A 15,685-nucleotide genomic window follows, 5' to 3' on the forward strand; every position below is an offset into this window, starting at 1 on the left:
ACCGCTATTGCGATAGACCTGAAAATGTTCACTCATTTCCATGGAACGATAATCGTTACTTATGATCGTAATTGCGATAGTTTTTCTTTGCTATTTCTTCGCTATTGCGTTCGTATCTATTGCGAACGACCGAACGACGTTCTATTCAATGTGAACTATTTGCGAACGTTTTGCGAACGAGCAACGATAAAAATAGGTCCAGGTCTTATAAAGCGATCAACGATTTCTCGTTCGGTCGTTAATCGTTAACTGCATTTCAACCGAACGATTATCGTTTAGATTCGAACGATTTAACGATAATCTGAACGATAATCGTCCGGAGGAATAGGGCCCTAACACTTCCTGATCTACTAAATTAAGGGAAATAGCCCTATATGTGCATTTCCCATAATTAATGTACATTAGAAAGTTGTATAACTTTCCGTAAGTAATAACATATCAAAAATTAATTTTGGCCGGACTTCTACTTTAAAGCACATCTCTACCCAAAAACTGAAATGTCATGTTTTAACCATAAGAAGATTTACCCATACGATTTATAAAGCTGTTTCCTAGGTTCATACTGCACTAGAGATGTGATTTAGCAGACCACAGTTTTACAAAGCAAGAATGGCACCTTTGAATTTGTTTCCCTAACTAACAAAAGATGCATCTCTGATGTGCAAGTGTGACCTCTGATGATAATAATAGAATTTGGCTGGAGCTGCACTGGGATTCCCAGTTGAGCGACCAGAAACCACCATGTTGCAGTGCTTGTCTCAGGACTCCTTCACTCACAAGTGAATGGGCTGACATTGCATCTGTAACCAGATGTTTTACAACTTCTGCCAGGCAGCGTCACAGACAGTGCAATATGGTGGTTCCTGCTCATGCAACCAGAAAGCCCCATGTAGGCCCAGCCTTAAAGGGGCTGACTGGAGAGCAGATTAGGTTTTACCTGTTCTGCTTTCCAGTGCTCACTGTCTCTGAAGTATACTGTACCTTCAAGGAAGAGAGGGTGACAGGTGCATGTCACGAACATCATCACAACATCAGCAACATCATAGCTATTGGACATCGCGTGTGAGCGTGGTTTCGCCTGCATAGTGCGAACCTCTCAATCAATCCAGCTTTTCTTAAGTTGCACAGCTTTGAGCCAGGGTACATTTACACTACATTATACACTACTGCTTGCAATAGTAGATATCAGTAAATTTGGCACAGGTGGAGGCCATGCCTAGGCTCTGCCTGCCCACTTGGCAAGCATAATATACACCTGTCAAAAAGGTAAAACATTTTGTGTAAATGCTTTGTGCTGAATTGTGCAGCTTTTTGCTGAGTCTGCTTTAGGTACAATTTACAAAAAGTGTATGAATGTGCATAAGTTCATGCGTTCAAGTATACTAGTACATACTACTTAACAAAAGTTGACTAATCAATCTCATTATTTTTCAGATTTTAAAAGAATTTAACAGTGTTGATGTAGATACATACATTGTTGCTGCTGACAGTAAGTTTTTTTTTTTTTTAATCTAGATACTACTGTATGTCCTAAGGGTATAATGAAACTCTCTAGATTTAATTTTAAAAATAGTTGGGAAGTTAAAATGTATAGTTTTAATAAATATACACTACCGTTCAAAAGTTTGGGGTCACCCAAACAATTTTGTGTTTTCCATGAAAAGTCACACTTCTTCACCACCATACATTGTGAAATGAATAGAAAATAGAGTCAAGACATTGACAAGGTTAGAAATAATGATTTGTATTTGAAATAACATTGTTTTTACATCAAACTTTGCTTTCGTCAAAGAATCCTCCTTTTGCAGCAATTACAGCATTGCACACCTTTGGCATTCTAGCTATTAATCTGTTGAGGTAAGCTGGAGAAATTGCACCCCACGCTTCTAGAAGCAGCTCCCACAAGTTGGATTGGTTGGATGGGCACTTCTGGCGTACCATACGGTCAAGCTGCTCCCACAACAGCTCAATGGGGTTCAGATCTGGTGATTGCGCTGGCCACTCCATTACCGATAGAATACCAGCTGCCTGCTTCTGCTGTAAATAGTTGACACTGGTGTTTTGCGGGTACTATTTAATGAAGATGCCAGTTGGGGACCTGTGAGGCGTCTGTTTCTCAAACTAGAGACTCTAATGTGCTTATCTTCTTGCTTAGTTGTGCAACGTGGCCTCCCACTTCTTTTTCTACTCTGGTTAGAGCCTGTTTGTGCTGTCCTCTGAAGGGAGTAGTACACACCGTTGTAGGAAATCTTCAATTTCTTAGCAATTTCTCGCATGGAATAGCCTTCATTTCTAAGAACAAGAATAGACTGTCGAGTTTCAGATGAAAGTTCTCTTTTTCTGGCCATTGCGAGCGTTTAATTGACCCCACAAATGTGATTCTCCAGAAACTCAATCTGCTCAAAGGAAGGTCAGTTTTGTAGCTTCTGTAACGAGCTAGACTGTTTTCAGATGTGTGAACATAATTGCAAAAGGGTTTTCTAATCATCAATTAGCCCTCTGAGCCAATGAGCAAACACATTGTACCATTAGAACACTGGAGTGATAGTTGCTGGAAATGGGCCTCTATACACCTATGTAGATATTGCACCAAAAACCAGACATTGGCAGCTAGAATAGTCATTTACCACATTAGCAATGTATAGAGTGTATTTCTTTAAAGTTAGAACTAGTTTAAAGTTATCTTCATTGAAAAGTACAAAAAAATAAGGACATTTCAATGTGACCCCAAACTTTTGAACGGTAGTGTATATGTAGGCATAGTTATGGAAATTAGGCTCCGTGTATAAAAATTGATGGCACATGTATAATTTACATGTATAAATTACTGCCATTTTATATATCAGTCTTAGGCTGTGTTCACACAGCATATAATCCCATGTGTACTGTATAATCTTATAATATACAGTACACAGGGGGAGGAGGCTGCCTGCACAATGAGTGGTGATTACTATGAGTGAGAGATGACAGCAATCACCACTCTCTGCAGAGGCTGCCAGACAACTGGATCGTGTTGGGCAGCCTCCTCCCCCTGTACTGTATATTATAAGATTATACAGTACACATGGGATTATCCGCAGGATAATAGCAGGATATCAGGAACTGTACGACATATAGCCTTCTAGTTCCCAACATAATCGGTGGTGGCACCAGAGGGGGCCATGCCACCCCTTATTGCTGCCAGACACTGGAAAAACATAAATAAATAAAAACCTACCTACTGTATTTTCCGGCGTATAAGACGACTGGGTGTATAAGACGACCCTTAACTTTTCCAGTTAAAATATAGAGTTTGAACTATACTCACTGTATAAGGCTACCCCTCTTCTAATGCCCACCAAATAACAATTAAGACTAAACCTCAGACAGCAGCGAGATCTGAGAGGCAGAGAAGGAGGTACAGTAATACTGATAGAATACAAGGGCGGGCCATACAGGTGAAAGAGGTGTGTTTTTCTGGGCACAGCACCACTCTGCCGTAACTCTCTTTTCCATACCCTGGACACCTGCAGCTTGCTCTGCCCTTCATACGGTCGCAACCGCAGATTCTCCAGTCCTGTTCCAAAGTTTTTCAGCACCTGCCCTATAAGACAACACTTGGCGTATAAGACGACCCCTGACTTTTGAGAAGATTTTCCTGGGTTAAAAAGTAGTCTTATACGCAGGAAAATTTATTTTTTAAACAAAGTTATATTACAAAGTAATGTAACTTTATCTAACCTATTAGCAAAACAAAAAGTAAACATTCTCAGGAGTTCCCCTTTAAAGAAAAATATGTTGTAGTAAGCTGCCTCAAAGTTTTTACAGTGCATCTGTCACATGGGAAAGCATTACCAAGCCACCAACAATGTCACAGAGGTCTTGTTAAAAGGATCAGGGCCGTTTCTAGCACCGTGCGGGTGGGGCAACCGCACGGGGCGCTGACAGCTAGGGGGTGCCCTCCCACACCTCACTCAGCAGCAGTGGCCGACATACTGTCTGTGCCAGAGCTGCAGGCTTAGTGTCCAGTGCGCCCCCACATGCAGCACCCGGCTCCTGGGGCCCTTTTGTGTCCTGGGAGATGGCTGGATTAACCTGTGGCTGCTTATGAAGAGGAGAAGGGAGCAGAGCAGGGACGTTATCTGGCCGCTCTGCACATGACCCTGCACACAGCCAGCAGCCCTCAGAGCGTCTCCGTCCCAACCCGGCCACAGCATGACAGCCCCTGTGTAAGTCCTGCTCCCTTATCTTATTACAGCGGATCTGAGCTGTGTGTGTTGGGGGGGGGGGGGGGTCATGTGTGTCACCAGGAAGACAGCAGTATCAGGGTCCGATGTGAGTGGGGGGGATGGGCAGCTTCACTAATTTCTCCTCATCAGTCACTTGTATTTATTGCAGAGAGTTTAACCCTCACACTGCCTCCCTATGAATCAGTTACCTGTGTAACAGTTCTGATGAGCAGAAACTGAAGGAGCAGAGAAGTGATAGATATTCCCAGCACAGGACCTATATGAGAATAGTGCCCCTTCTACATGGCCCATTATGCAGTCATATGCAGCCGGTCTGCTGTATTGGTGGTGCAGCCATTTACCTACATTGTTATCGGCCGCACATCCCATGTATATATAGGGCAATGTGCCACTGATAACAGTAATGTATATGGCCGCCGAAAAGATTCAGCCGGCAAACAAGTGAGCATGTGCTTGCATGTCAGCTGATCACTGGCAAGTTTATATCGCTATAGGGAAATGTGCGTTGTAAATGTGCGTTTTTCCCACGACCTGTAAATTACGGGCCCTACCGACAGGGAAGCCCTGTGATGGACCGTTTCCCTGCCCAGGGCATCATGCCGGGAGCAGGGAAACTGTTTGGATGACTGTTTGCCTGAGGACTGTAATGCCTGAGGACTGTAATGCCCGAGGACTGTAATGCCCGAGGACTGTAATGCCCGAGGACTGTAATGCCCGAGGACTGTAATGCCCGAGGACTGTAATGCCAAGGACTGTAATGCCAAGGACTGTAATGCCAAGGACTGTAATGCCTGAGGACTGTAATGCCTGAGGACTGTAATGCCCGAGGACTGTAATGCCGAGGACTGTAATGCCAAGGACTGTAATGCCAAGGACTGTAATGCCTGAGGACTGTAATGCCCGAGGACTGTAATGCCGAGGACTGTAATGCCCGAGGACTGTAATGCCTGAGGACTGTAATGCCAAGGACTGTAATGCCAAGGACTGTAATGCCTGAGTACTGTAATGCCTGAGGACTGTAATGCCCGAGGACTGTAATGCCAAGGACTGTAATGCCAAGGACTGTAATGCCTGAGGACTGTAATGCCCGAGGACTGTAATGCCGAGGACTGTAATGCCCGAGGACTGTAATGCCAAGGACTGTAATGCCAAGGACTGTAATGGCTGAGGACTGTAATGCCAAGGACTGTAATGCCTGAGGACTGTAATGCCAAGGACTGTAATGCCAAGGACTGTAATGCCAAGGACTGTAATGCCTGAGGACTGTAATGCCTGAGGACTGTAATGCCCGAGGACTGTAATGCCAAGGACTGTAATGCCCGAGGACTGTAATGCCAATGACTGTAATGCCAAGGACTGTAATGGCTGAGGACTGTAATGCCAAGGACTGTAATGCCTGAGGACTGTAATGCCAAGGACTGTAATGCCAAGGACTGTAATGCCAAGGACTGTAATGCCGAGGACTGTAATGCCCGAGGACTGTAATGCCCGAGGACTGTAATGCCCGAGGACTGTAATGCCAAGGACTGTAATGCCTGAGGACTGTAATGCCATGGACTGTAATGCCAAGGACTGTAATGGCTGAGGACTGTAATGCCAGAGGACTGTAATGCCTGAGGACTGTAATGCCAAGGACTGTAATGCCTGAGGACTGTAATGCCTGAGGACTGTAATGCCAAGGACTGTAATGCCAAGGACTGTAATGCCCGAGGACTGTAATGCCAATGACTGTAATGCCAAGGACTGTAATGGCTGAGGACTGTAATGCCAAGGACTGTAATGCCTGAGGACTGTAATGCCAAGGACTGTAATGCCAAGGACTGTAATGCCTGAGGAAAACTGTTTGGACGACACATCCACGCAGCTCTTTGTCTGTGTCATGCTCCATAAGGGATTCCCTGTACATTGCGACCGTAATTTAAGGGACGTGGGCATAAGCCCTTTGAAATACTCATTAATGATAATCACACATCTCTTATGGTGCGTTTACACAGAGACATTTAACTGACATATTTTTTAAGCCAAAGCCAGGAACAAACTATAAACAGGGAACAGGTCATAAAGGAAAGACTGAGATTTCTCTTCTTATAAAATCCATTCTGGCTTTGACTTCAATAATCTGTCAGATAAATAGCTCTGTGTACCAACGCACGGGGGGGGGGGGGGGGGGGGGGGGGGGCATTTTCTCCAGATTCGCCCTGTAGTCAAGACGGCCTAGAAACTGCCCTGAAAAAGGATATTAGTAATCTTTCATTTTTGCTATCTATGCCTGTAATCTTATGATAAGATCATGGGCACACCACCAAAATCTAAAAAATTTCTCCCATTAAAAGTTGTTTTAACCCCTTTATTGAGGTCATTAATGCACAGATGTCCAGGTCATGATGAAGCAGTGTCGCCTCCTCAGAGCTATAACGCCACCTACAGGGCTGGTTGAGGTGTAATTTTTTGCGCCACAATCTCTAGTTTTTATTGGTATTATATTGGTTTAAAAGAAAAATTTTGATCGCTTTTTAATTGTTTTCTTTTTAATATATAATATTAAAAAATCAGCAATTCTGGAATTTGTTTTCCTCTTTGTTTACGCAGTTCACCACATGGTACAATTACACACGCTACGATATATAGTATGTTTACTTTATTTTTTTTACATATTTTTATTTTTATAATAGGCAAGGAGGTAATGTAAACTTTTATTGGAGGGTTAATTATAAAGGATTTTTTTAACAGTAACATATGCAATCATTAGATTGCATATACTGATCTATGCTATGCCACAGTATAGCATAGATCAGTACTATCAGCGATCTGTACATTGAGTCTTTCTGAGAGCAGACTGTATGCACAGATCGTCGAACCAACAGGATGGAGGTAAGTGGCTTACCCACTCCTGTCAGTACAAGTGATCGGGACCCCAACAGCCATGCTTAGTCAGTGACAGGTACTTATCCTGTCACTGACTCCCTTAAACACCACGATCGATGTGCATCGCAGCATTCAAGGGCCTAATGACTGCGGCTCCCTGGCATTATGCCCGCCACCAGCGACACTGATGTGTGTGGGACCACTCACATTGGAGTGGCTCCACAAACATTTAAAGTCCCTTCGGTCAAGGAAGGTATATATACCTATTGTAGACGTGAAGGGGTTAAACAACAGGTAATCTTTGACAGCACATTCCCTTTACTATGCTATGATTTGTTTGTGAGATGGTGATCTCTTTCAGTTAAAATTAAATTGATCTATAGAGCTAATTTAATAGTAAATTTGAGCTGTTGTGTAGAGTTTACCTGAATTAACACTAGCATTTTTGCATCCAATAGATTCTGTGGTGGAGAAGTTAAAGAAAAGTTCGTTTTTTGATGATGACATTAAAACTTCAATGCTTTTTCTCACCGTCCATGACGCAGTTCTTCATGTGCTAGAAAAAAAAGGCATTAAACACGCATTAGGAAGTAGCCAACACAAGGTAACCTTCTTATTATTGCTAACACAATGAGGTATAGTGCTGGTGCTGTGCAGCATGTTCTGTATGAAAATAGCCCATCTATTAGCTCACTTCAACTTTTCAGAGCTTTAGGCTATGTTGCCACTATGGGAACATGCTGTCATTATGATTATTATTTGTGGACATCATTATTATTTGGGGCATGCTAACATGCCATAGTGGGAACTTAGCCTTACTGTCATTTAAGTAAAGTCCTAAGATGTTGCACAGACATGTTAAAATTTTTGATTGGTCAGGTATCAGAGCTGAGACCCCCTCCGATCATTAGTTTTAGTGGCAGCATGCCTAACATCACACCTCAACCTGATTGGAGGAGACGGGCTACATAATAGGTCTATAAAACCTGACATCTGCAATCAGTTGGACTGAGCAGCCGGCCAGGGAGTGATATGTGCTGATGTGCACTTCATCCGGCTATATCTAACAATCAAAGGGGGTCTTAGCTCGAAGACTTTAATCAATCTAAGCATTTCATATGTCTTTAATGTTTTAAGAGTGTCCAATAAAAGTTTATGCATGTTCTGTATGTTCTTATAAATAGGTCACCTTACATGTGGCTTTACACTTATGTCACTTTTTTTCTGACAAGCATTATATGGCTGGAATCCCACATGCAGTGTTTGTGGTATTTGTATTGATATGAGTGTATCAAAAGATATGTATCAGAGCTCGTGCAAACAGTGGTCACAGGATGTGGATACAAACCAAATGGCCATTTAGCAAACACACTTTTGTATATAACCTAAATCTACCTCATTTAAAAACACACTCCATAACTTTAACCAAACATTAAGTTTGTGATTGCCCAAAATATAGTTTAAAGTGTGATTGTCATAACTTTCAAAATCTAAATCAACAGTAGATGTGATATAAAGCACACGCCTCTTAGTGTATCCGGCCTGATCTGCGCCAGCAGGCACAGACATCTCTGCCACGATTTACGCCTAACAACAGGAGTAAATCATTGTACATCAGGTGCAGGAGGAGGCCAGGAAGGAGGGGCAAATCTGCACCTTCTCCCTGGCGTACACCAAGGGGGCAAGTTTAATAAATCTCCCCCATGAAGTCTGACCTGGACAGAGTGTCACGGCTCAATGTGTCCATCAATCAAATGACTGTCTTCTCTGTGAGCGCAGATGACCTGAGAGATTTCCTGTGTTTAGACTCTTTGAAAAAAAAAAAGCGTCTTAACAGAAGGAAGTCCTGTGTTTCCCATGATAACAAAAATTGACTGTATATTGCAAACTTGCTTTATATCACATCTACTGTTGGTTTAGATTTTGAAAGTTATAATGACACTTTAACATTTTAAATATTGACTGAAGCTTTTCCATGCAATTTCCCTGTGATACCTGGTTAATTGCAATTTTTTTTTTATTTTAGTAGTCGCATTCAATAGTTGAATTCAGATATTTTATTACCTGTAGCACCAAATTCATAGTTTATGTAAAAGTATTCATTTGTGGTTATCTTTACATTGGAAAAACAATTAACCAATGTACTGTTAAGAAAACATGTTCAGTTTCCAAAGGCCCTAATACACGAAACGATTATCGGCTGCATTTGGCTGATATCGGCCATGACGGCTGATAATTGTCTTGTGTAATAGAAAACAAATGACTGCAACGATCCGCCAACATCGTTCTTGTCGGCTGATCATTGCAGTCGTTTGTCTTTTAACATGTTGAAAGACATAGAAACATAGACGATTGTTAGCAGAAAAAGACCACGGGGTCCATCTAGTCTGCCCTTTCTCATATAGCAGCGATCTGCTGCTTTCGCTGCGTGGAATAGAAGCTGCGGCAGCAGACTACCACTATCTGCTATGGGTTGCCCGGATGATCTAGCGACCACATAGGCAGCCCACCTGCAGCTCCCCTGGCCCCCCTGCACTCACCCGCTTGCTGCCGACGTGTAGCAACATCTGCAGCAAGCAGGGAAAGAGGAGCAAGCGAGCGCTAACAGTGCTAATTTGCTCATCTCCGTCTCCCTGTGTAATAGGGGCTTAAGCACTGGTATGAGTTCTCCAAGGCATCATATGCTTTAGCATCATTATGCAAAAATAAATGTGTTTTACTGGTTTAAAATGTGTAGCACAACCTTGATCCAGGGAAGACAGACTTTGTTACATAAGGAAGGAGTTGATAATAAATACTGAAGCACAGGGACTGCTGAGTCTGAATGACAGTACAGTCCCAGTAAGAAAAAAATTATCCATAGTATAAAGTTTACTAACTACAGTGTTTCCACAAAAATAAGACAGTGTCTTATATTAATTTTTGCTCCCAAAGATGCGCTTTGTCTTATTTTCAGGCGATTATTTTTCCATGAATTTTTCCAGAATTCACACTAATTGTTGAACAACAAAAAAAAAACATTTATTATATACTGTACAGTAGTTGTCATCCCAAACCAGCATAACCCTGGTGGCATCAGGGGATGCCTTATTTTAAGCTATCCTGTAAATACCAAATATGTTTATTTTGTTTTTGTTTTTTTATGAAAAAGGGGGTAATTTTTTTTACAAATTTTTATAGTCCCTCTAGGAGAGCAATGCATTGAGTACAGGCAGCGTCGGCAGCCTTGCAGAGGCCCCGTGATCATCTCCCCGCAATCTCATAACGGGAGTCGATCCATGCCAGTGCATAAAGATTATTGTGCAGCTGGGCAATTTAAATGCCACCGTCAGCTCAGACAGCAGCATTTAAATGGTTGAATAGCCGACAAGTGCAAGGTTTGTCATGGTGCCTTAAGGGGTTAAAGGGGTTTTCAGGTATCAGACAACTGTATGTAAATAAAACCATAAGGTAACTTACTAATATCGTGTTACCGCTAATAGTACCGCCCCAGGGTGTTTTTTTATGATTCATCCTTGACAGGAAGTTGAAAATAGAAGTACTATCAAATAGGTATTGTTTCCAGCTGCCAGGCTAGATCTTGTCTCTTGTCTGCCCCTAGATAATGTCACCATCTCTGATTAACTCTTTTAATCTACATCCCCATTTCCCTGTCAGATAGATATATAGAAATTTCTTTATTGTGATGTTTAGGGAGAGGGATGTGTGTTTACAGCATGCTGCTTTGCGAAGAATGATGCTGAAGAAAGAGTAGACATTGTTACTTCACTTATAGGTTTCAGTAAAATGTGATGTTCTGTAACAGCTTTGAGTGGGGAGCTCTGAGGAGTGCTGGGGGAGGGCAGTAGACTGGGTGGAAGAACATCTGAGGGAAAGCAATGTACTCGGAGAGTTGTAGTACTGAGGAACTGCTCAATCAGGAAATACAACCTGGAGGTATAGAACTAAGATCCCCCAAAACAAATACATGTTTCCTGGTTTCAGACTATGAGCAGATAGGTGATAGTAAGTTTATATTCTTACCCTTACCCATATAAAGATAGATTTGCTCAAAGTAAAAACAATATTGCCGTAAATAAATTGTCTAATAATATAATAAATTAAAGTCTGTGAAATATCTTTCTGTACACACATTGAAATAACGGTTGTTTCTGTAGACTTTAGATTAGAAAAACTGCCATATTTTTCCTTTTTTACTGCTGTATTTTTTGTATTTAATTGTGTGAATCTAGCTGTAGTGTTCTATTAGTATCTTTTTTAAACACTTTTGCAGTTTTTGAGTGATTTTGAGTGTTTTTTTACATTTTGTTCATGTGGTTTTGTGTTTTTTTTTTAAAAAAAACTATTAAGAAGTCTAAAAGAAATATATTAGAAACAAACACTGCATAAAAAAGCCAATCACACCCAAAATACAAAAATATTTATCTCTAAAGCACTTTGGGGGAGATTTATCAAACTGGTGTAAAGTAGAATTGTCTTAGTTGCCCCTAGAAACCAATCAGATTCCACCTTTCATTCCTCACAGGTTCTTTGAAAAATGAAAGGTGGAATCTGATTGGTTGCTAGGGGCAACTAAGACAATTCTACTTTTCACCAGTTTGATAAATCTCCCACTTTGTGTGTTAACTTTTCAATATTTGATTATACTGTACAATAACAAATACCAACATAACAAAAACTAAAAAACTTAGAAAAGCACAAATCCTGCCTAAAAAAGTGATGTCTCTCCATTCTTTATTATACTCTCCTGAAATTTGGCTTGAAGTGATATTTTCACCCCCTATCAATATGTGCAGTTCTCAGCACCATTTAGAAGTTATCATGCTGCACAGTTCATATTAATCTGTATAAAACTTGTCTCTCTTGTCAAAACTGCTTTTTACTACTGGTGGACAGTGTTATCTGGGTGGGGCTTCATGGCTGTTGTGACCCTGTTTTCCCACCTATGTCGGTGCCATAGTCCCTGCCCCCTTCATGACATCATTGAAATGGGCGGTTCCTACTGCAGTGGAGGCTGGGATTTTTCTGCAGTGCAGGTACGGTTGGGCAGTGATGTTGCCGTATCCTTATCTGTTCTTACTTTGTCTGCGTCACACATGAATCCCAGCCTCCACTGCAGTAGGAGCAAACCAATCCAATGAGGTAAGTCCATAAAGTGAATAGAATGGGCAGCACCCACCACATGATTAAAAACATCCACTTTATTGTGCGATACATATGGTATGGATGAAGAGGAACACAAGGTGACAGCAGTAACTCTGCACTTTAACAAGATCCTGACTATCGCACTGAAGCGTAAAACAGATGATTTAGAATTCATAACTGTGATGTTCGTGCACTGATACACTTCCAAATTTTCTATGATGAATAGTAATAGAAAATTACAGTGAATGAGACTATACCCATTTTGTCTTTAACCTCATGTTCTTTTTCCATTGTTTTTACTGTAGGAAACAGATGATCTTTTCTTTGTAAATGGAGCTGCTATTCAAGGCATAAACAGCGAATTAAGGGTAATTTTGAGAATTGCTCAACTCTCATATATTCACTTAGCTGTAAGGTACCAGATAGGATACAGTAACATTGGTTTTCCTATGAGAGTTGGACCAGTGTTTACATTGAACGCTGTACATTACTAATTGTTCATCTAAATTGTGTGCTAACATACTTTTTTGTATCTTCATGACAGTCAAATGTCAACTTTTCTGTAACAGAGCTCCAAATATCCAGCATGGGCCAATGGCATGGCCTCTAGCACCACTCGACCCCTGGTGTAGTGTAGAAGAGCACTGCATACTGTTAACACATTGAATACAGCAGTAAGCTCATAAGCTTTACTATTTGGCTATGTTCACACGTTTTTTCATCTCCGTTTAAAATGTCATTTTGAGTCTAAAATAACAGACGTTTTTAACAGCCTGGCTTCCCCTTAGTGCACTGACGGGTGTTTGTACATTATTCTAGTTTGGGGTTACTAATTGGACTTTGGATGTGGCTTAATTAAAAAGTCCATTGAATTTAACAGTAAAAACGGAGACAGAACGGTGACAAAAGGAAAACTGTGTGTGAACTACAAATAAAAAACGTCGGCTGTTTGCAAAAGACGTCCGAAAATAATGATCATGTTCATTATTTTGACGCCCCCGGCAAAAACGTCCGTTATTCAATACGCTGTGTTGGACGTCTGTCTTCCCATTGACTTCAGTGCACTGCATTGCAGTCAGTTAAATCTCGGCAAAAATGGACGTTATTTTAAATATGAAAATCGGCCGCCTTTTTAATATTTTTGACGTTGTGTAAACTTAGCCTTTTTGTCTATTTAAAGATTTAGTACCAAGTCTATTCAAATGATTTAGAGCAATGTACCAGAAAAACAGTCAGAATAAATATAAGCTATGTAATACATTTATCAGCACTAAATACTGCACCTAAAAAGACCTGGTGGTAAAAAGTAACTACTTGTAGAAACTATGCATAATACCCATATAAATAATCACTCTAGAACATCTTTTATTTTGGTTCTGTGTTGTGCCACCACATTATGTAACAGGCAAGGCCACAAAGTTACTTAATAGATTAGAACAGTTGGATACACCTTGAAGCCTTGAATCTCAGTGTTAGGATATGGGACCAGGACAACAAAAGACAGGTGTTTCTCTGACACTGGCAGTCGCCCCGCTGTCACTGCCTAATTGCCTCAACAGCCCTAACGGCAGCGGACAACTGGTCGACGGTCCCCTATGCTATATGAGTGAACACAGAACAAGGACAAGACAAGCACAACACAATATAACAGAGTCAGAACAGCAACACAAGGGCAGCGCAGTACAAAACAAGATCCAAGAGAATAGTCAAAGTCCAAAAAGCCAGAGGTCAGAATACCAAATACACAAACCCTAGGTCCAGCCACACTAGTAAACTAGGCTCTATCACAGGCAAGGGAGGACAGAAAAGGGAGAGTATTTATGGAGCCTGGAATTCTAGCCCCAGCAACACACTAAAGGGCTGACTGATGGTGCCACCCGCCAGTCAGATTGATTAGATAGCTACCACCTGAGCCACTCGACCAGGGGCAGTGAAGCCCCGATCGCAGCAAGAACAGAGCACATGAGCCGACGTGCCCCTAGCAAATCAGCTGGGCTGGTAGCCAGGGACGCTGTCGGCATCGGCAAGGGATTGGCCACTCGCTCCCCGACACCAGGAATAAAAAAAATGGGAAAAGCTATTGAAATCATTACCCTTCCTTAATTCCAGTCTGCATTAAACATCCATTCTACAATGCTATTAAATTAGTGTTCAGGAATATGTCTTCTTCCCCTATCAATGCCAGTTCTGCTATCATGGAAAAGCATTTGGGATGTAAAATGCACCTTCCATTGGCAATTACAGATAATAGGAAAACTATCTACCATGGAATGTTGTTTAATGAATGTTGTCTAATTTTCATCTAGAAAGCACTTATACAACTTTATTCATTTTTTTTTCAGATGGGAAATGAAACAAAATTCTAGGTATCCTACCTGTGAGTGGATGAAAATGCGAGGGCTAACTTGTGCTGTTAATATATTTCACAAATGAAATGCACAAGAAACAACAGTATTTATCGTAATAGGAAAAAACAGTAATGACAGCAAATTAACCATTGACTATGGAAATCAGAAGACTTATTTTCTACAATTGTATTTATTTATGTTTCGTTTATAATGCTAAAGTGTCAGATTTTAAGAACAAAGATAAAATGAATTACGAAGTAAAACTGAAGTTGTGTGGACACTTACTGACTACTGTTGGGTTCCTACCTGCAGTTCCTAAGTAATAACAGTGCATATGGTGCTAAGCGGAAAGTGTCAGCAATGTATAATACCACCGAAAAAAACTCTTTAAACTCTACTGACAATATGAAAGCTGTGATGTAATTGGTCTGCCATGGGAAATAAATACCCATCTTCTTTTAGACAGTTTTGCTAAATCTGTTCCACAGTGGGATTTTTTTTGGCTTCCATGCTCATCCTACTTACCAGGCACTCCATTTCTCTGACACAGAGCCACTTCCAATCCCGCTGTTGCTCAGTGTGACCAGCCTGGTCCCAATGGGGAAGTGATTTCCGGTGTACACAGCAAGCACTGTGTGAATTGCAGTGCAGGGAGGACTGGAGCCAGTGCTATAACAGAAAAACAGAGCACCTGGTAAGCAGTGAGAGAAGTACAGCTCTGTACCTTCACCAGCCCTTTGCTGGAATGGTAAAAAAAATAGTTGGGGGGATGCTTCTTTAACAGTTTACGATGTAGTTTTACTGCTTTTTCAAAAGTCTGACCTATGATTTCCTCTCAGTATCCACTTTCTCTTAATCAGTCCATCGATTCTTGTTACTGTAAAGGAAACTGTTACTGTAAGCACATACATTGGCCAAGTTGTAGTGATTTTTTTTCTCACACACACAGGATAATAACTATGAAAATGCAGATACAATTCCACATCCAAAAAGCTCATATGATCACCCCCAAATTCAGTAGTAAATTGCATATTAATAAGGCTGTTGTCACACACATCAGTTTTTTGGAAAACTGTCACTGCAGTTTTTGAGCCAAAG

The 15,685-nt window shown here is 41.1% G+C and overlaps 1 protein-coding gene across 1 annotated transcript in view; it reads left to right on the plus strand.

Annotated features, from left to right (window-relative positions):
- LOC138797316 (chloride anion exchanger-like) overlaps positions 1-15,048 on the plus strand; it is a 45,792-nt gene extending 30,744 nt beyond the window's left edge. Inside the window, exons 19-22 of the mRNA XM_069977310.1 lie at positions 1,435-1,489; positions 7,553-7,698; positions 12,545-12,607; positions 14,582-15,048. Coding sequence (XP_069833411.1) covers positions 1,435-1,489; positions 7,553-7,698; positions 12,545-12,607; positions 14,582-14,605 — 288 coding nt within the window. The 3' untranslated portion in view covers positions 14,606-15,048. The remainder of the gene's footprint in view (positions 1-1,434; positions 1,490-7,552; positions 7,699-12,544; positions 12,608-14,581) is intronic.
- The last annotated feature ends 637 nt before the right edge of the window (positions 15,049-15,685 follow it).

Source organism: Dendropsophus ebraccatus, chromosome 1 (genome assembly GCF_027789765.1).
Source record: "Dendropsophus ebraccatus isolate aDenEbr1 chromosome 1, aDenEbr1.pat, whole genome shotgun sequence".
NCBI classification, from domain to species: Eukaryota; Metazoa; Chordata; class Amphibia; order Anura; family Hylidae; genus Dendropsophus; species Dendropsophus ebraccatus.